This window comes from Aquarana catesbeiana, linkage group LG01 (assembly GCF_042186555.1).
Source record: "Aquarana catesbeiana isolate 2022-GZ linkage group LG01, ASM4218655v1, whole genome shotgun sequence".
Taxonomy (NCBI): Eukaryota; Metazoa; Chordata; class Amphibia; order Anura; family Ranidae; genus Aquarana; species Aquarana catesbeiana.
The window spans coordinates 305350894-305371994 of record NC_133324.1 but is presented as its reverse complement, the minus strand read 5'-3'; the positions used below and the strand labels follow the sequence as shown (position 1 = coordinate 305371994).

General features: G+C 42.9%; 1 protein-coding gene across 1 annotated transcript in view; it reads left to right on the top strand.

The window, feature by feature from the left end:
• Window positions 1–21101, top strand: part of LOC141143765 (dehydrogenase/reductase SDR family member 4-like) — a 110670-nt gene that overhangs the window by 58246 nt on the left and 31323 nt on the right. Inside the window, exon 7 of the mRNA XM_073629353.1 lies at window positions 3220–3354. Coding sequence (XP_073485454.1) covers window positions 3220–3354 — 135 coding nt within the window. The remainder of the gene's footprint in view (window positions 1–3219; window positions 3355–21101) is intronic.

Below are 21101 nucleotides of genomic sequence, written 5' to 3'. Positions count from 1 at the left end.
TTCTTTAGCAGCCAGGAATGCAGTCCGCTGCTCTGAACCCCATGAGTCTTTTTTCTGGTGACATTATATATAGGCCTTAGAATCAGTCCAAGATGTGGGATGATCTCCAGAACCCCACAACTCCAATGAAGTTCTGTGCCTCCTTTTTGGTAGTAGGGGGCGACAGTGCCTGGATAGTTTGCACAACTGTCTCTGGAATTTTCCTCTGCGGCCCAGTCCACATCATTCCCAGGAATTTCACTTCTGTGGCAGGTCCTTGGACTTTGTCTCTATTGATAACCCACCCTCTGTTTTCCAAGTGCTCTATCAGCAGGTGCAGTGCTTCAGTTACATCTTCTTTTGTCCCAGAGATCATGATGTCATCAATGTAGTGAAACACAGCAACTTTTAAACTCAGGGTACTTAAATCTCGGGCAATCAGTCCATGAAAAATCGTTGGAGAATGAGCATACTCTTCAGGAAGCACGGTGAAAGTGTACTGGCGGCTGTCCCACACCATAGCAAACTGGTCTTGACTCTCTGGGTCTATCAAAATCGAAAAGAAAGCATTAGCCAGGTCTATCACAGCATGATATTCTCCTGCATCTTTAGCAATTTTCTCAACAATTGAGATCATATCTGGTACAGCTGACTTCAATGGAGGTGCCACTTTGTTTAGACCTCTGTAATCCACAGTCATTCTATATGTCCCATCAGGTTTCTTTACTGGAAACACCAGAGAGGAGAAAGGACTTACAGCAGGTCTAAGGATCCCTACTCTCAAATATTCTTGAATGGTCTCCCCAATTTCTTTGTGGCCTCCAGGAAGTCTGTACTGCTTGAGACAGACTGGCTTCTCTGGTGGAGAAATGTAGACAGGGGTCTATTTCGCATGACCTCTGACCACAGCTTTCACCGCCCTAACCAGATACGCTTTATCAGGATACCCGAATGTGAATGTACCTCTTTCAGTCTGAATTGACTGACCTTGAAGTACATTGAACCCAAGAATATTTTTGGATAACTCTGACATTTGTCATAAATCCTGATCCCTTGCCAATAGCCAATTTCACCCGTATCCTAACTGCTGGTGTAGTTTGCCCTCCCAAACCTTCTACATAAATCAATTCTCCTTTGTGATGGGAAGGATTTCCTTGCAAAAGTGTAACTTTGGCTCCGCTATCAACTAAAGCCATTACATGTGTAGGAGAAGATGACTTCCCCCACCATACAGTGACAGGTGCATATGGGCGTTGGTCTCCTGCTGTCACTGCCCTCATGGCTATTACAGGAGACTCACCTTCCCTTCATAAAGGATAAGGAACCTCCCAATCCCCTTTTCTGATTCTCTCTAATTTCTCCCCAGGATAAAGGGATTTAGGTTTGGGTTCATGTTCAGTTTTGGGAATTGGTTTGGGGCTAACAGGAGGGGTCTGTTCTGTTTCCTCTAAGTCTAGGCTGATGTTATCTTCACTAGGAGTAGTGTTTCTAACCCTGACAGTTTTCCCTACTAAATGTTTCCACCTCTTCAGCATTTCTGCAGTAGAAATCCCATCTCATCTTTAGGTACTCCTGCCTTTAATAGGTCCACCCACATTTTTTTCCTAGAAATAACAAGCCTGGTTTTCTCTTCACCTCCTGTCTTCTCTACCCCATTCCCTTTCTTCTCTGTTCTTTTCTGCTTGTATTCTTCCTGTCTGGGCTTGACCTTATCTACTTCCCTGACAGGTTTTGTTTTAGTCTCCTCTAGCTCCCCCAACTGGCTTAAAAGGGTTGTGGCTTCATGAATCTTGCTGTTTAATCCCAAGCCTCCCAACAAGGACAATAATGGATCCCTGAGATTAAATGGCGCAGACTTTATCAGCTTAGAGTGCAGAGCAGACGTAAAGGGTTCCATATCTGGACCCATCCATTCAGGAAACGTATTTAATCCGGTTATACAACCCATCTCACATAACCTGGAAATACCCTCTCCTATTACTCTCCATGAGCAGGTATTTTCCAGGTCAGTAGGACTAGCGTATACTCGGATTATTCCTTCTCTCACGAGGTCTAACAGTGAAAAATTCACGCTAAACTCTCGGGCTTTTCGCATTGCCTGACGCAATTGTGGATCATGGGTTAACACTCCCATAGTCACTGCTTCCTCACCTGACAAAACAACACTGTCCGCCCCTTCATCCCATAAGCGTAGGAGCCAGGTCAATAGGGGCTTCCCAGACCTTTGTTTGTATTGTTTTGCCAGCTCATGGAGTTCAGTTTGTGTAAACTCCCGTACTTCTTCAAATTCAACATCTCTGGGGTTGCGATAATGCACCTCCCCATCTGCCATATCCTCTCTATCATGTTGCCGTTTCCTATGCTTAGTAATGAGAGGTCTGGCATACTTTTTCTTTCGCACTAGCAGATCATCATGCGAAATAGCAAACTCTATCTCCTCATCCTCACTATCATTTGCGGAGAGCACATCCTCACAATCCCAATTTTGGGATGTGACAATGGCACATACCCTGGCTTTACTAACAGGTTTATGGCCCTTCCTTTTCCTTAAGGCATTAATTGATTTGGTCATGAGGGCTGTACACCGCTCTTGCAAATCATCAGCCCGACTAGCAGTTGAACGCACACACTCTAAAGGAACTGCTAGCTGGTCTTTTAATACCTTAACTTCTGCCTCTGCCTTCTCCCTTCTCTGTGATTCAGTGTAAATAGCATTAAGGAAATACCAGCCCACTGTGGACACTGTCCCCTTCTCTTTTTTACTTAAATCCAACCCCTTAAGGCTAAAATCTACAAAATGATCTGAGACTTTATCACCCCAAGTCAGCTTCAAGGGAGAAGCATATTTCACAAATTCTTTAGCAAGAGGCTCCCACTCATTGTCTCTGGCCCAGATAGGTAAGCTGCACACTTCCTTCTGGCCACCAGAACCCTCTGCAGCCTTGCTTTTCCTAAACAGCTTACACAGCATTTTACCTAGCACAAGCTACACAACACACTACAGAAAAACAGGTCTGCTTCAGTTGAATTATAGCACAGATCGTGGCACGAGCCCCCAGATGTTTTGCTTGCGTCTATCTAGCAAGGCTCCTCTGTGGTAGGAACCTCTGTGGTAATAAAAAAATCATATTGTAACAAAAGAAACACATGTGTAGACTCTCCTCTGTCTCTCTATCTCTCTGTATAGAAATACATACAGAAATATCTATTTATAAAGAATTTGTAATATTTATTTTCCAGCATTTTGGTCCATATGCAATAACTAAGACAACGTTATTTGGATTAACCAATATTTTGGCACAAGCTTTGCGTTTCATGAACATCAGAGTAAATGGCCTGGCGCTGGGTGTAATCAATACCAATTTCAGCAAAGTGGTAAGTCAAAAATATTTCATGGTAATAATGTTATAATTCATACACTGAATAAACCAATTTGGGTTAACAGGGAAAGAGCAATTCATGTTTGTTTAAAGGATGTTACTCAGAAAAGATTAATGTTAATGCATGTAACAAGTTAGAGAACATGGGGGGGGTCACTGAAGCGACAAGGCCAGCCTCTACTGACAAGAAGAAAGGGCCCCTGGGGATAGACCCTAGGTACCATCCAAGAGGTTCCCACCTGTCATCCCATCTGTCATTGAATCCATCCTCCTAAAATTAGGAATTAAATCTCAGTGATGGATAGCTACCATAAGAGAGAACATATATAGGTAACACATAGAGGAGATATCAAATCCATTCCTAAAAGGGTAAGCACCAGTATGGGGTGAACCATGGTAGAGGGAAGATCCTGGTTGAAAGGTCTGTGCTTGCGCTGGCCAATAAAGTTGATTTACCCCTTTGGAAGTGGAGTGCGGCTCCAGGGCTTTGCTGAATTTTGTTTATATAAGTTTGGTGTTATGCTTACTCTTTTTTACTAATCATTAACAGGCACTAAAAGTGAAATCATGACAAGGATTAGGTGCAATGTAGATGCTTGTGCAAATTTTCCAAAGCTTTCATATATTAATTTAAAATTATTTCTAAAAACCATTATTGGGCTTAGTCAATAAACGATGTAATTGTGATATAAGCCACTCAAAATCTATGTTTTACTTGACTGGTCTCAACCCCTCCCCTTTTTTCTTTTTTTCTTCTTTTCCTCTTCCTTTGGGTGGAACTGGCAAGATAGTGGTTAGTAGGTATCTCGGGCTTTACCCCTTAACATGGTAAAATAAAAAATTCACAATAATGGACGGCCTCACCACAAAAGCACAATATTTGATGTTTTGGGATAGGGGAGAGTATTGGGGTGTGTTTTTTATTAAATTTTTTTGTTCTCTCTCTCTCTCTCTTTCTCTCCCCCTCTCCCTTTCCCCCTGGGAGAGTCCCGGAATTATTTATCTACATTTTGAGGGGTCTCAAAATGTAGATAAGGAGTACTGTATATGTATATGTACATGTGGAATGTGATAATTTGTCTTGTATTGTTTTCTCTTTTCTTCTTTTAAGTTTGTTTTGTAATGATGTTTCTCTTTTTTCAAAATTAATTAAAAAAAAAGAATTAATAAAAACTCAAATATGATTGGATGAAATTTTTTTGGCTTGCAAGGGTAGAGGAGAGATTTGGGGTCTTTTAGACCCCAGATCTCTCCATAAAGAGCACCTGTCATGTTGTATTGTTATCGCAAGGGATGCTTACATTCCTTGCAATAGCAATAAAAGTGATCAATTTTTTTTTTTTTTACTACAGTGTAAAAATTAAAAAATATGATCAAAATAAAAAAAAAAATATATATATATAAATATATATATATTTTTAACTACTTAAGGACCAGCCGCCATCATTATACATCGCTATTGTGATGTTAAATACCATTGTTATGGCAGCAGCTAGCTGCCATAACCCCGGTATTTAAAAAAATGGCGGACTATCCTCTTTAAGATGAAAGTGGTCTCAATGGCGGATTCACCGCAAGATCATGTTTATCGGGGATGGGAGAGGCCCCCCCACGTCGCTCCGGTCATCTCCGCCGCTTACTGGAGCCGTCGGTAGCGACGGAGACAATTGCATTCGCTCCCCTCACTGTCTGGATGCCGAGTGAGGGAAAGATGGCCCCCGCTCGGCTCCATAGCATTGGAGGGCAGAAGCGACGTCAAACGTCACTGCCGCCCAATGCTCTTAAAGGGGATATTTTTTTTAATGCATTTTAGTGTATAGATGAGATCTGAGGTCTTTTGACCCCAGATCTTACATTTGCCATGCTTTTTTTCTATTACAAGGGATGTTTATATTCCTTGTAATAGGAATAAAAGTGACCCAATTTATTTTTTTTTTAAAAAGAACAGTGTAAAAATAAAAAAGTAAAATAAATAATAAAAAAATATATATATTTAAAGCGCCCCATCTCGCCAAGCTCGCGCGCAGAAGCGAACGCATATGTAAGTTGTGCCCGCATATGAAAATGGTGTTCAAACCACATATGTGAGGTATCGGCGCGATCGTTAGAGTGAGAGCAATAATTCTAGCCCTAGACCTCCTCTGACTCTAAAACATGTAACCTGTAGACATTTTTAAACGTCGCCTATGGAGATTTTTAAGGGTAAAAGTTTGTCACCATTCCACGAGCAGGTGCAATTTTGAAGCATGACATGTTGGGTATCAATTTACTGGGCGTATTATCTTTCACAGTATAAAAAAATTGGGCTAACTTTACTGTTGTCTTATTGTTTTAAGTCAAAAAAGTGTATTTCTTTATCGTACATCAAAGGACACAGAGCCTCAAGTAATTACTTGGTGGGTTATGGGCCTACCTTCAGTTGTTGACACTGGTATAACCAATACAGGAAGTTGACTCCCCTATATAACCCCTCCTCCTTCCAGGAGTCCTCAGTTTTTTCGCCAGTGTCTAAGGTGTTGGTCACAAGTGAAGATGTGCTCTGAGGAGCTCCAGGGAGGGATCTATGCTGGATTTAAAAAACCTCCACAAATGGATCCATCCTCGCCACTGAGGCCATAGGATGGTACCTGGGCCTCGCATTGAAGAACGAGGTTTTGCCTGTAAGCTTCTCTTTGAGAGCTGGACAATAGGAACCAGGACTCTTTTTGGTTTTTCATATTACCTAAAGTTGTTCCTGAGGGGTGCTATACAGGTCCAAAGGAGTGGAACCCCTATTAAAAGGGCCCCAGTCTTTGAAGGTTTAACTACGCTGCCCGCCATGATGGGTGAAAGTTCGACCTGCCTGTTAAATCAGCAGTATCCTGCAGCGAGGATAAGGTAAGGGGAGAAGCCTAGGAACTGTAAAAAGTCCACCTATGCCTTTTTCTCCAAAAAAATACACATATATATATATATATATTTTTATATATATATATATATATATATATATATATATATATATATATAAAATGTATAACTGTATGCCTTAAAATGTCTCCTCTAGAGGGAGTATATTACACTTACCTAGTACGATGCTTTTTCAGCAGCTCTGTGTATGTCTATAGCAGCGGGTGTGGTCCCTGCAGCCAGAGGGGAGTTCTTAATTGAACAGATGGTGTTCCTCTTCTGAGGGATCTAAAGGGGTTACAGCAGTAGTTTATGAACATACAAAACCAGCCATTTGCATTTTTTTGTATAAAGTCTTCCTTTAAAACTAGGAGCTTAACAAACACTGCTGATAAAAATTCCCCTCCCCCTCCCCTCTCCTCCTGGAGAGGTGCGGTAACAGCTGACACTTATGTGTAATCAGGTTCTCACCTGAGGCTCTCAGTTCATATGCTGAAGACAGAAGTCTGTCACACTAAGACACAGGAGCGCTGGGCATGTAAAGGTGTGTAAACAGGCATTTCCAGTAGGGATGAGCTTCGAGTTCGAGTCGAACTCATGTTCGACTCGAACATTGGCTGTTCGCAAGTTCACCGAACAGCGAACAATTTGGGGTGTTCGCGGCAAATTCGAATGCCGAGGAACACCCTTTAAAAGTCTATGGGAGAAATCAAAAGTGCTAATTTTAAAGGCTAATATGCAAGTTATTGTCATAAAAAGTGTTTGGGGACCTGGGTCCTGCCCCAGGGGACATGGATCAATGCAAAAAAAAGTTTTAAAAACGGCCATTTTTTCAGGAGCAGTGATTTTAATAATGCTTAAAGTCAATCAATAAAAGTGTAATATCCCTTTAAATTTCGTACCTGGGGGGTGTCTATAGTGTGCCTGTAAAGGGGCGCATGTTTCCTGTGTTTAGAACAGTCTGACAGCAAAATGACATTTTGAAGGAAAAAACTCATTTAAAACTACTCGCGGCTATTGCATTGCCGACAATACACATAGAAGTTCATTGATAAAAACGGCATGGGAATTCCCCAAAGGGGAACCCCGAACCAAAATTAAAAAAAAAAAATGACGTGGGAGTCCCCCTAAATTCCATACCAGGCCCTTCAGGTCTGGTATGGATATTAAGGGGAACCCCGGCCAAAATTTAAAAAAAAAAATGACGTGGGGTTCCCCCTAAATTCCATACCAGACCCTTCAGGTCTGGTATGGATTTTAAGGGGAACCCCGCGCCAAAAAAAAAAAAAAAAAACGGCGTGGGGTCCCCCCAAAAATCCATACCAGACCCTTATCCGAGCACGCAACCTGGCAGGCCGCAGGAAAAGAGGGGGGGACGAGAGTGCGGCCCCCCCTCCCTCCTGAACCGTACCAGGCCACATGCCCTCAACATTGGGAGGGTGCTTTGGGGTAGCCCCCCAAAACACCTTGTCCCCATGTTGATGAGGACAAGGGCCTCATCCCCACAACCCTGGCCGGTGGTTGTGGGGGTCTGCGGGCGGAGGGCTTATCGGAATCTGGAAGCCCCCTTTAACAAGGTGACCCCCAGATCCCGGCCCCCCCCCTGTGTGAAATGGTAAGGGGGTACATAAGTACCCCTACCATTTCACGAAGAAAGTGTCAAAAATGTTAAAAATGACAAGAGACAGTTTTTGACAATTCCTTTATTTAAATGCTTCTTCTTTCTTCTATCTTCCTTCATCTTCTGGTTCTTCTGGTTCTTCTGGCTCTTCTGGTTCTTCCTCCGGCGTTCTCGTCCAACATCTCCTCCGCGGCGTCTTCTATCTTCTTCTCCTCGGGCCGCTCCGCACCCATGGTATGGGGGGGAGGCTCCCGCTCTTCTCTTCTTCTTTTCTTCTCTTCTTCTCTTCTTCTTTTCTTCTTTTCTTCTCCGGGCCGCTCCGCAATCCATGCTGGCATGGAGGGAGGCTCCCGCTGTGTGACGGCGCTCCTCGTCTGACAGTTCTTAAATAACGGGGGGGCGGGGCCACCCGGTGACCCCGCCCCCCTCTGACGCACGGTGACTTGACGGGACTTCCCTGTGACGTCACGGGGAATGCCACAGGGAAGTCCCGTCAAGTCACCGTGCGTCAGAGGGGGGCGGGGTCACCGGGTGGCCCCCCCCCCGTTATTTAAGAACTGTCAGACGAGGAGCACCGTCACACAGCGGGAGCCTCCCTCCATGCCAGCATGGATTGCGGAGCGGCCCGGAGAAGAAAAGAAGAAAAGAAGAAGAGAAGAAGAGAGGAAAAGAAGAAGAGAAGAGCGGGAGCCTCCCCCCCATGCCATGGGTGCGGAGCGGCCCGAGGAGAAGAAGACAGAAGACGCCGCGGAGGAGATGCTGGACGAGAACGCCGGAGGAAGAACCAGAAGAGCCAGAAGAACCAGAAGAACCAGAAGATGAAGGAAGATAGAAGAAAGAAGAAGCATTTAAATAAAGGAATTGTCAAAAACTGTCTCTTGTCATTTTTAACATTTTTGACACTTTCTTCGTGAAATGGTAGGGGTACTTATGTACCCCCTTACCATTTCACACAGGGGGGGGCCGGGATCTGGGGGTCACCTTGTTAAAGGGGGCTTCCAGATTCCGATAAGCCCCCCGCCCGCAGACCCCCACAACCACCGGCCAGGGTTGTGGGGATGAGGCTCTTGTCCTCATCAACATGGGGACAAGGTGTTTTGGGGGGCTACCCCAAAGCACCCTCCCAATGTTGAGGGCATGTGGCCTGGTACGGTTCAGGAGGGAGGGGGGGCCGCACTCTCGTCCCCCCCTCTTTTCCTGCGGCCTGCCAGGTTGCGTGCTCGGATAAGGGTCTGGTATGGATTTTTGGGGGGACCCCACGCCGTTTTTTTTTTTTTTTTGGCGCGGGGTTCCCCTTAAAATCCATACCAGACCTGAAGGGTCTGGTATGGAATTTAGGGGGAACCCCACGTCATTTTTTTTTTTAATTTTGGCCGGGGTTCCCCTTAATATCCATACCAGACCTGAAGGGCCTGGTATGGAATTTAGGAGGACTCCCACGTCATTTTTTTTTTTTAATTTTGGTTCGGGGTTCCCCTTTGGGGAATTCCCATGCCATTTTTATCAATGAACTTCTATGTGTATTGTCGGCAATGCAATAGCCGCGAGTAGTTTTAAATGAGTTTTTTCCTTCAAAATGTCATTTTGCTGTCAGACTGTTCTAAACACAGGAAACATGCGCCCCTTTACAGGCATACTATAGACACCCCCCAGGTACGAAATTTAAAGGGATATTACACTTTTATTGTTTGACTTTAAGCATTATTAAAATCACTGCTCCTGAAAAAACGGCCGTTTTTAAAACTTTTTTTTGCATTGATCCATGTCCCCTGGGGCAGGACCCAGGTCCCCAAACACTTTTTATGACAATAACTTTCATATAAGCCTTTAAAATTAGCACTTTTGATTATTCATGTTCGTGTCCCATAGACTTTAACGGTGTTCACATGTTCGAACGAACTTTTTTCCTGTTCGCATGTTCTGGTGCGAACCGAACAGGGGGGTGTTCGGCTCATCCCTAATTTCCAGCACAGGAAATATTATGGTACTCAGCATCAAAGGCTGATCCTTATGGTGACATTGTTTTCTTTTGCTAAAACTATTGTTCAGCAAATACCATAATTTGTTAAAGTGCTTCTGCTGTTGTGCTTAGCACATTTGATTTCCAGTGTACCACAAAGGTACCAAGGATTCCACCCCCAGGCGCTGGGAACTCCAGTCATGCCTCCACACTGTCATCCTCTCCGGAGATACCTGACATGGCAAGCTAGGGTGAATCATTGGAAGCAATTGATGGTGCAACTGCTTCTCACACTTCAGCCCCTGTGTATGTGACTGAAGATGCATTCTCCTCTGCCCTGTTGGGCTTAGAAGGAAGATTAGCGGCTTTAATCGCATTCTCCATCCAAGAGGATAGGAAGCATGCTAGATCCCCCCTCCCCCACCTCAAACCCCTTTTTCCAAGGGAACAGTGGGCACAGGATGAGGTGTTATCCTCAGGTGATCATGGGGAAAAACAAGCCAAATTTTCCTCTGCGAAGGAAACAACAGTTGATGAACCTTGTGCAACCTCACAATCTGAGAGATTGATGGTGCAAACTCTTATAGAGATGGTTCATTCCACTTTTTATACTACTGCTAACAGAGTAAGCTGAAAGTCCAGGTCCCTTCTTTGTTTTTTTTTTTAAAAAAAACCTTTTACAGCGCTTATTTATGCTGAATGGGATCATCTGGATAAGCATTTTTTCCCTCCAAAGAGTTTCTCAGTTCTCTATCATGGAGGAAAAATTCACAAAGGTTGGAAAATACCAGCAGTAGACGCTGCGATTTCCAGCATCAATAAAGATGCATAATTGCTTAAGCATCTAACAGATAAGGAGTTGGAATTTTTTTGTTAAAATCCTCCTACCAATGGCGCTATGTTTCGCCATAGATGCCATAAAAGACCCTATCCACCAGGCGTGTCGCCTTGCTCTTGTGCTAAAACACATGCTTAGGACCCTGTGGTTAAAAGGGTTGGTCAGCCAAAACAACTTGCAAAAAAGGGTGTCTGACTAGTTTCCCTTTTCATTGGGGAAGGTTTGGTGAAATAAATCCAAATGATTTCTAGCAGTAAAGCTCTTTTGTCCAGTAGAAAGTATAAATGCCCTTTTATTTAAAGTGAAGCCACAACAGCTCACAGGTTAAGTACTCTGACGGCCAGTACAGCCATGGGAGACTTCCTGACATACAGACATGGGTTCAGATCCACATGTCGGCGTTAACCTGTGAGGAGTGTCTCCTTCATTAGTGAACTACTCTGATGGCCAGTGTAGCCATGGGAGGCTTCCTGAAAGACGTGGGACCTCATCCTCACGTTGGCTCCTTGTGATCTTGGACAAGTCACTTAAACAGGTTCCTTCCCCTATGCAGGGGCAGCTGCCTCTAGGCAGCGGTGATGGCCTCCACTGTCAAACTCTGGGGAATGATTTCCAAAAAATACTGTTCAGATTTGTGCGACTTCAAGGTAGTCCCTGCACTACTTTGGTACCACTTTGATGCGACTTGAGGTCCTTAAACCTCTAGAATACACAGGATTTGTTTCCTGTCGCATCAAAATCGCACCCCGACGTATTCTCGGCGGCAAAGGATCACAATAAAATCACGCAACTTTGGGGTTGCAATAGTGGAAACTAAGCCTAAGAGGAGAAAATATTCAGCCCCTGTATACATGATTGAAGATGTGTTTTTCCTCCGCCCTGCAGGGCCTAGAAGGAAAATTAGCGATTTTAATCGCATCCGCTATCCAAGGATGAGAAGCGTGTTAGATCCCCCTCCCCCACCTGAGATCCCTTATCAAGGGAACAGTGGGTAGAGGATGAAGGATTACCCTCAGGTAATCGGAAAGAAAGGCAAACCGAGTACTCCTCTGCAGAGGAGACAACTAGAGTTTAACTTTTTTTCAGCCTCGCAATCTGAGAAATTGCTGGTGCAAACCTCTTACAGAGATGATTTGTGTCTCTTTCAAGCTACCTCTAGTAGAGTCATCTGATAGTTCTCTTTTTTCTTAGGTTCCTTGGAACCTTCACTGCCTTTTTCATGTGTTTCCTGTACATGTACAGAGCCACGCAGAAATTCAACAGATCCATTCTAGATCTAAAAGAATCTAAATCAGTTCCTGAAGATCCGCTCCTTTTTATGGAGTCGATCAAGTCAGTAGTTTCTATCCTGCAAGGAGGAAAACTTCTGGCGCCTATCGGCATCAGGGATGCATATCTGCATGTCCATATATTTCCCGCTCACCAAAGGTTTCTGTGGTTCGAAGTAGAACAGCAGCATTTCAGTTTATAGCCTTGCTCTTCGGGCTGGCTACACCTCGAGTGTTCACAAAGGTGCTAGCCCCACCTGTAGCCAGGTCAAGGGCACAGGACTTAAACAGTCTTGGCATACCTAGACGATCAATTGCTAATAGACCAATCGCTGTTCGGAGTAAGGTGTACGCATTACAACCAGTTACCTGGAAAGGTCTGGGTTGCATTCTCAACCTAGTAAAGTCTCCATTAAAATCGCTAAAAAAGGGCTGCAGTATTTGGGTCTAATCATAGATACAGCCCAGAAAAAGGGTCTTCTTGCCCAGAGAAAAAAAAAAAAAAAAAAACACCACTCTATAAAAGAGTTGGTGTGGATGGTCAGGTCAAAAGGAGGTCCCTCCATTCACCTTTGCATGAGGTTGTTAGAAAGGATGGTGGCTTCATTCGAAGCAGTTCCCTTTGCCCAGTTCCATTCGAAACTGTTGCAAAACAGTATTCTATTTTCTTGGTACAAAACGATCCAAGCTTTGGACCTGCCAATGCGGCTGTCCCCAAGGGTGTCCCAAAAGCCTCAATTGGTGGTTACTAAAGAATGTCCTAAAGGGTAAATACTTCAAACCACTTTTCTGGAAAGTGGTAATGACAGAGAAAACAACTGTCCAAGGACAGTGTTCAAGAACTGGAAGAGCCTTGCCCATCAACATCCTAGAGATTCGGGCAGTGCGTCTGGCTCTAAAAGCCTGGACTTCCAGGTTAAGGGATTGTCCCGACAGGATCCAATCCATCAATGCCACGGCTGTGGCCTATATCAATCACCAAAAGGGGCACCAAGAATCTCTCAGTGCAGAGAGAAGTGAACCATATTCTAACTTGGGCAGAAAGAAATATTCCGTGCAGTCTTCATTCCGGGAATAGAGAACTGGCTTGCGCACTACATGTGCCGCCAGCAGATTATTCCCAGGGGAATGGTCTATTCACCCCGACATGTTTCGGGCTGTTTGTCAAGGATGGGGGACTCCGGATGTAGATCTTCTAGCATCCAGTGCAACATAGAGTTAGTCAACTTTGTGTCCACAACAAAGGATCCATTCGCAAGCAGAACAGACGCGTTGATGATACTGTGGGATCAGCTTTTACTGATCTATGCATTTCCTCCTATTCAGTTGCTGCCTTGACTTCTTTGCAGGATCAAGCTGGAAAGAAAACAGGTAATTCTGGCAGCACCAGCATGGCCCAGAAGGTCATGGTATGCAGAGGTCGTAAAGATGGCAGTGGAGGATCTGTGGTCCCTTCCACTAAGGCCAGACCTGCTCTCACAGGGGCCGATATTCCATCCTACTTTACGAATGCTAAATTTAATGGCCTGGCTATTGAGACCCACATTCTGAAAAGACGTGGGCTTTCCAGTGCAGTTATTTCTACTTTAATTAATGCTAGGAAGCCAGCTTCTAGAGCTATATATTATAGAGTCTGGAAAGCTTATGTTTCCTGGTGTGAATCCAAGGGTTGGCACCCTCGGAGATATATTAGAGGCCGAATTCTTGCCTTTCTACAAGTAGGCGTAGAGATGAAGTTGGCCCTGAGTACTATTAAGGGCCAAGTCTCAGCCTTATCAATTTTATTTCAAAGACCACTTGCTATGCATTCTTTAGTCCGGGGTTTCATGCAAGGAGTGATGCGGATTAATCCGCCAGTGAAATCACCCTTAAGCCCTTGGGACTTGAATTTAGTTTTGTCAGTGTTACAAAAACCGCCATTCGAACCATTACAGATGTTCCCTTAGTCCTTCTGACTAGGAAGCTGATATTTTTGGTTGCTATATCCTCAGCAAGGAGGGTTTCAGAATTGGCTGCTCTTTCCTGTAAAGAGCCATATTTGATTATTCATGAGGACAGAGTGGTGTTACGCCCTCGTCCAGGCTTTTTGCCAAAAGTGGTTTCAGGCTTTCATCTGAATGAAGATATTGTGCTGCCATCATTTTTTACAAAACTATGTTCCAAGGAAGAAAAGTCACTACATTATCTTGATGTGGTGAGAGCAGTGAAGATCTATTTAAAGAAAAATGCTCAGATTCGTAAGACTGACATCTTATTTGTTCTGCCAGAGGGTCCTAAAAAAGGACAGGCAGCGTCAAAATCCACTGTGGCTAAGTGGATTCAGCAAATTATAATTCGAACTTATGATTTAAAGGGAGAGATTCCCCCTTTTCAAGTTAAGGCGCACTCTACCAGAGCGATTGTTGCTTCTTGGGCAGTGCGTCACCAGGCCTCCATGTCTCAGATCTGCAAGGCCGCAACTTGGTCTTTAGTGCATACATTTACAAAATTTTATCAAGTAGATGTAAAATGGAATGAGGATATCGCCTTTGGGCGCAGTGTGCTGCAAGCAGCAGTATAATTCCTCAAGGTCTGGGGGTGCCCTACGGGTTGTGTCTCCCTCCCCTCAAGTAGTATTGCTATGGGACATCCCACCAAGTAATTACTTGAGGCCCTGTGTCCTATGATGTACGATAAAGAAAATAGGATTTTTAAAACAGCTTACCTGTAAAATCCTTTTCTTGGAGTACATCATAGGACACAGAGCTCCCGCCCCTCTGTTTTATGGGGTGAGAGTATATTGCTTATATTGCTTGGCTACAAAAACTGAGGACTCCTGGAAGGAGGAGGGGTTATATAGGGGAGTCAACTTCCTGTATTGGTTATACCAGTGTCAACACCTGAAGGTAGGCCCATAACCCACTAAGTAATTACTTGAGGCTCTGTGTCCTATGATGTACTCCAAGAAAAGGATTTTACAGGTTAGCTGTTTTAAAAATCCTATTTTTTTCCCAAAAAATTACGCTTGTAAGACCGCTGCGCCAATACGGTGTGACATAAAGTATTGCAATGACCGCCATTTTATTCTCTAGGGTGTCTGGAAAAAAAAAAATATATATATAATGTTTGGGGGTTCTAAGTAATTTTCTAGCAAAAAAAAATTATTTTAACTTGTAAACACGTCTCTGCATGCTCACTCACAGTAGTGAATGCATACATAGGTCACGCCCATATATGCAAATGGCTGTTTGCACTACACATGTGAGGTATCGCCACAAACGCCTGAGTGAGAGCAATAATTCTAGCACTAGACCTCCTCTTTAACCCTAAACTGGTAACCTGTATACATTTTTAAAGTGACGCCTCTGGAGATTTTTTATTGTACCATAGTTTGGCGCCATTCCACGAGCAAGTGCAATTTTTTTTTCTTATCAATAGATTTTTTATTGAAAATTTTTTGGTGATACAGATGTGAAATCAGGTATATGCATGGCAATAAGCAATACAGATAACTTTGCATAACATTAATTTGCATTGCCAAGGGTACGCACATAACAGGGTGCGTTGTTGCTGTTTTAAACTATAGTAACAACAGTCAATGGTAAGTATAGAAACAAAAGTAGGATATATACTACTTTGGAGAGTAGGAGGAGGAGGGAGAGTAGGGAAGGAAGAAGGGGGTAGGAAGAGAGAGAGAGGGAGGGAGAGAAAGAGCAAAGAGAGAGCACAACATGTTAAATTTACTGTAATAAGTGATCATCTAATGATTTGGGTTTTCACAATATCTAAATATAACGTTTTACATACCAATGTTCCCAAGGGAGCCATAATTCATGAAGTCGGGAGTGTAAGGGTTTACCACGCGAAAGTAGTTTCATATGTGTAGTGTGTTTGCACTAGAGCAATTACATCTGCAATTTGGGGAACATCTTTTGTCTTCAATCTTCTAGTTATTAGGAGTATTGTTGCCAGCAGTATTTGAGGGTGATTGGAAGATGTAGTACTTTTTGTAGCATGTTTTCTACCTCTTTCTTCAGTGGTGGACATGACCACAAAGTATGTAAAAGAGTGCCCATTTGCTTGCATTCACTCCAACAGTTAGATGAGGAGTGTGTCTGAAATTTAGCCAATCTCTGTGGTGTCAAGTACAATCTCATCGTGGTTTTTTTGTGTTAGTTCCCATAAGGAAGTGCAGTTAGTTGTTCTATATATTGATTTTATAGCTGTTTGCCATTGTTGTTCGGTGAACTGTGTTTGTAAATCTTCTTCCCAATCACTAATGGGTTTGGATTTGTGAAACAGTCTTTTCTTGTAGTGTAGAGTAAAATGGGGAGATTCCTTTGGAATCAATGTTTTCGGTGAAAAGGAAGTTCTGAATCTTTGTAGGCAGTGTTCCTTCTAAAAGGAGATGCGCTAATAGACATTGTTGCAATCTGTAATATGTGAAGTAGTCTTTGGTGGGTGCATTGTAGTCTCTTTGAATTTGTGTGAAGGGTTTGCTTGTCACCTTGGTGCAGAGTTCTGATATGTGGTTCGCCTGTTCTGAAAACCAGGCGGGTATGTTCAGGTCCTGAGATAGGAATTGTATCATGTGCAAGGGTATTTGGATGGTTTTGTTCAAGAGTTGTGACCATTTAGTGTAGTGTAATGTTTTCCATGCTTTGATGGATGCTCGGATGGTTGGGGAATAGTGGGTCAAGTGGATCCTTCTAGTGGGAGTGCTAAGTAACCAATTTTTAAGGTTGTTCCCTGGTGTCATGTTGTTTTCTATATCACCCCAGAGTGTGGTGGGTGTTGTGTTCATCCAGTCTTTCAGTTGTGATAGTATGGTAGCTAGACAGTAGTCTTTCAGGTCAATGTAGCCCATCCCATCTGCGATTCTGTGTTTAATAAGTTTTGTGTGGTTGCTCCTGGGTTTTTTCCCTTGCCACACGTAGTGGCTTAGGATGGATTGGAGAGAGTGGAGGTATGAGTGTGAAAGTGGCAGCTACAATGTTTGGAATAGATAGAGCAATTTGGGCAGGACTAACATCTTGAATGCTGCCAGTCGTCCTGACCATGAGTTCATGTTTGGAGAGTTTGGCTGTTTCTCTTGTAAGCATTTGTTTGGCTTCAGTATAATTATTGGCGCATAGACCTCTTGTAGATTTAGTAAGGGTGATTCCTAGATAGGATATTCCAGTGTCTGCCCATGGATATGTGAGGCAGTTTCTAAGTAAGTTGCTGGTCACAGCATCTAATCCTAGGTCTAATGCCGCGTACACATGGCCGAACTTGCCAACGGGCTAAACTCCGTTGGCATTTCCGACGGAAAGATTTAGAACATGTTCTATATCTGAGTCCGTCGGAAATGACAACAGAAAAAGTCTGATGGGGCATACACACGGTAGAAATGTCCGACCAAAATCTCCCATTAGACTTTTTCTGTCGGGAAGTCCGGCCGTTGTACGGGGCATAATATGTAGGATTTATTTTCATTTACCTTATAGTAGGATATGGTACTGAATCTTTGTAGCAACAGGTGTACCGAAGCCAGGGAAGCAAGGGGGTTGGCAATCATTATTATCACAATAGGTTAATTTTGTCTTCTATGGTGCCGATTTCAAATCCCGTGATTGTAGTGTTCGATCTTATGTGTTCTGCTAGGGGTTGAGGTTAAAGATAAGTGGTGATAAGGGGCATCCTTGTCAGGTGCCATTAGTAATTTGGAATGGTTTGGATAGCATCTCAGAGGTGTAAACTTGGGCAGTTGGAGCTGAGTATAACGCTTGTATAGCAGACAGAATGGGTCTCTGAAATCCAAATTTGCAAAGGTTCGCTTTTAGGTAAGACTAGTGGACCCAGTCAAATGTCTTCTCTGCATCCAGAGATAGGAGCAGAGAAGACGTTCGAGTTCTCTCAGCAGTGTGAATTATGTTGATAAGTCTGCATGTTGCATCGAATGTTTGCCTCCCTTTTGTAAACTCTGATGAGTCTTGATTAATCAATATGGGCATTAAGTTTATCAGTCTTGTGGCTATGAGTTTTGCGTGTATTTTTGTATCTAAATTGAGAAGCGGGTCGGAAGTTTTGTGGTGAGGTAGGGTCCTTCCCTGGCTTTGGCAACATTATAATCAATGCATTCAACATTTCTGGTAGGAGAGAGGAGGAAGAGGCAGCGTTGTTACAGAATTTTGACAAAAAGGGTGCTAGCACTGTTCAAAACTGCTTGTAGTACTCGCCAGTGAAGCCATCTGGTCCTGGGGATTTATTAGATGGTAGAGCAGAGATTATATTCATAATTTCTGGTGGTGAGAATGGTGCATTTAGTGTAGTGAGTTGTTCCTTTGACAATTTAGGGAGATTTATTTCTTGTAAGAATGCTTCTATGTCCTGTGTAGATGGTTGTGTGACAGAGGGGTCATCTTTTAGGTTGTACAGTGTACTATAATAGTGGCTGAATGCATCTGCAGTAGCTTGTGGTTCTAATAATTTCTTTTGTGTGGTAGGGTGGTATAGAATAATGATTTTAGTTTTAGCATAGTGCCATTTTAATCTGGTGGTCATAGCCTTCCTTGCCTTATTGCCTGTGGAATAATGTGTAGCCTTGAAACGTGTTTGAGCTTTTTCAAATGAGTCTAATATATGTGTTCTCAGTTCTTGCCTAAGAGGACCTATTTCAGCTTTTAATGTAGAGTCAGCATTGGTTTGGTTTTGCATTTCTAAAGCTTTAATACTAGATGTGAGGGTGTCTACCCGTTGTAAGCTCTTCCTCCTCTCTCTGGCACTCACTTGAATAATGATACCCCTTATGAATGCTTTATGAGCATTCCAAAGAGTAGTATTATCAGAGACAGTTCCCTAGTTTTGAGTAAAAAATTCTTCCAAGCGTTCCTTAATGTAAGCTGAATGGACTGGTGAGTGTATGATCAAGGGATTGGCTCTCCAAATCCGTGTGTGAGGAGTAGACAGTGAGTCATCCGTAGTCATTGTGACAGGTGTGTGGTTGGACCAGGTTGTGGTTGATATAGCCGATTCGATCACTTTGGGTAAGATCCATTTATCTACCAAAAATAATCAATCCGTGTGTACGAGATGTGGCAATGGAAAAAGAAGGAGTAGTCTCGTTTGGTGGGATGGTGGCACCTCCATATATCATAGAGGTTATTGTTCCTTATGAAGGATCCCATAGGTGACATGAGTCTGCTGGTACGGGAAGAGGTGTCAAGAGAGTTGTCCGGTACAATATTGAAGTCTCCACATATAATGAGGTGGCCTTGGCTGAAACCATTACTTTTCTTCATCAGTTTAGTTAGGAATCTTATTTGTTTAGAGTTGGGTGCGTAGATATTTACTATCATATATCTGGTGTTGTTTAGGGTACAGTCAAGTGTGAGGGATCTGCTTTCTGTGTCCACAAGAGTTGTGTAGGTTGAAGGTGATTGTATTCCTAATGGCTATCATGACTCCATTTTTCTTCGAGGGACCAGATGCTTGGAATATTTGGGGGAAGTATTTATTGGTGGATAAGGGTTCTGCAGTTAGTTAAAAGTGAGTCTCTTGAATGCATAAGACTTCGCTGTGAGAGTCCCATGCTGTACGTCACATGGACGTTCTTTTAGCTGGGTGGTTCAGCCCTTTTGCATTAAGCGATAAGAATTTTGCCATCTTGGGTAGTAGGATGCTGAAGTTCAGTTAAGTATGCGATACTTACAGTTAGGTGGGTATGCAGTTCAGTCTAGTAGATGTTGAACCTGTTCTTCCTTAGGGTAGGCGCGTTTGTTGCGCTGTTGCTGTTGGTAGATCTTAGCTGGGCTTCCTCTTGTGCTCTTAGAGAGGAAGGTGGGTAAGGAGGTAAACGATAAGTCTGTGGTTAAGACAAAAGTAACAGTAGGGGTAAGGGGTAACAAGGATCAGCAGTCGTCTAAGAGAACTGGCAGGCACAGAGATGGAGTGCAACATTGGTATAAATGTATTGACACCACTAACCTGGTACTGACTTGGCATTAGTTGTATGACGGCTGTGGACGGAGGCTCGCTCCTTCTCCTTGAGGATTGGCCGTGCTAATGTCACCTCGTCAGGTATGATTCCCCAGGTGCAAAGCAAATGTATGCCCTCTTCAACTATATTTATATTGTGTTTCACTCCATTTTTGGTTACTATAAGTTTGGTTGAGAATCTCCATTGCTATGGGATTTTGTGGTTGTTGAGAGGTTTAGTGATGGTGCTCAGTTGTCGTCGCTGTTGACGAGTGTACTGGGGAAGATCTGCATATAGTTGTAACTTCATGTATGGTGTTGGTAACTGCCCAAGATGTCTTAAGTTCACATAAAATATGTGGCGCTACTCTATCATCCAGTACCAAACCAGCAATTCTGATCCAATCAGTGATCTCCTATAACCAAAGATAAAGGGATAAGCAATGTGCCTAGCGGTAACTCCACAATACTAATTTCTAACAAAAAAATAAACTCTGAACTGATAATTGCCCCAGGCTGAAGTCCATCAAAAAACAAATCATCAGTGCCAATTATATGTAAAATGTGTGAGTGAATGTCACCTATTAAAGTGCCAAGTGCAAAGTGAGATGCCTGATGTATTGGCCACCACGCATAAAAAGGAGAAAGTGACACTAATATAAATATATACAAAACTAGATAATAGCCCCCCGAAATGACTGAGAAGCAAATAATAATTCCTGATGCTAAAAAAGTGAAAAAATGTCAAATAAACAACTCTTATAGCCAATAATAATGTTCTAGATAGCAAAAATATCCCACTGTGCATGAAAAATAACAAAACATATGAACTGTGATACAAGATGCGAGAAGGATCCCCGCATCAATATGGATCCACAATAACTAAATCAAAAATCAAACAATTGAATCATGATATGGAACTGAAAGATAAAGAAACAGCTGCACGAAAAAGAAAAAAATACCAGAGGGATATAAAAGATTTTAATGATGATCTGGTGTTTAAGTGGCAAAATAAAATTGAAGAGGCAATTATAAACTCAAACAATAGTACTCCGATAAAAGAAGTAAAAATGATGGAGAATTTAAACGAAAGAAAAAATGAAGAGCCTCTACCCGCTATTAGAAGTCAGGGTAACTATAATATTTATAATACCCCCCAACAAAAACAAAGGTGGAAAGGTAATAATTGGTATAAACCGTTCTGGAAAAATAATGGAAATCCGAATAACTA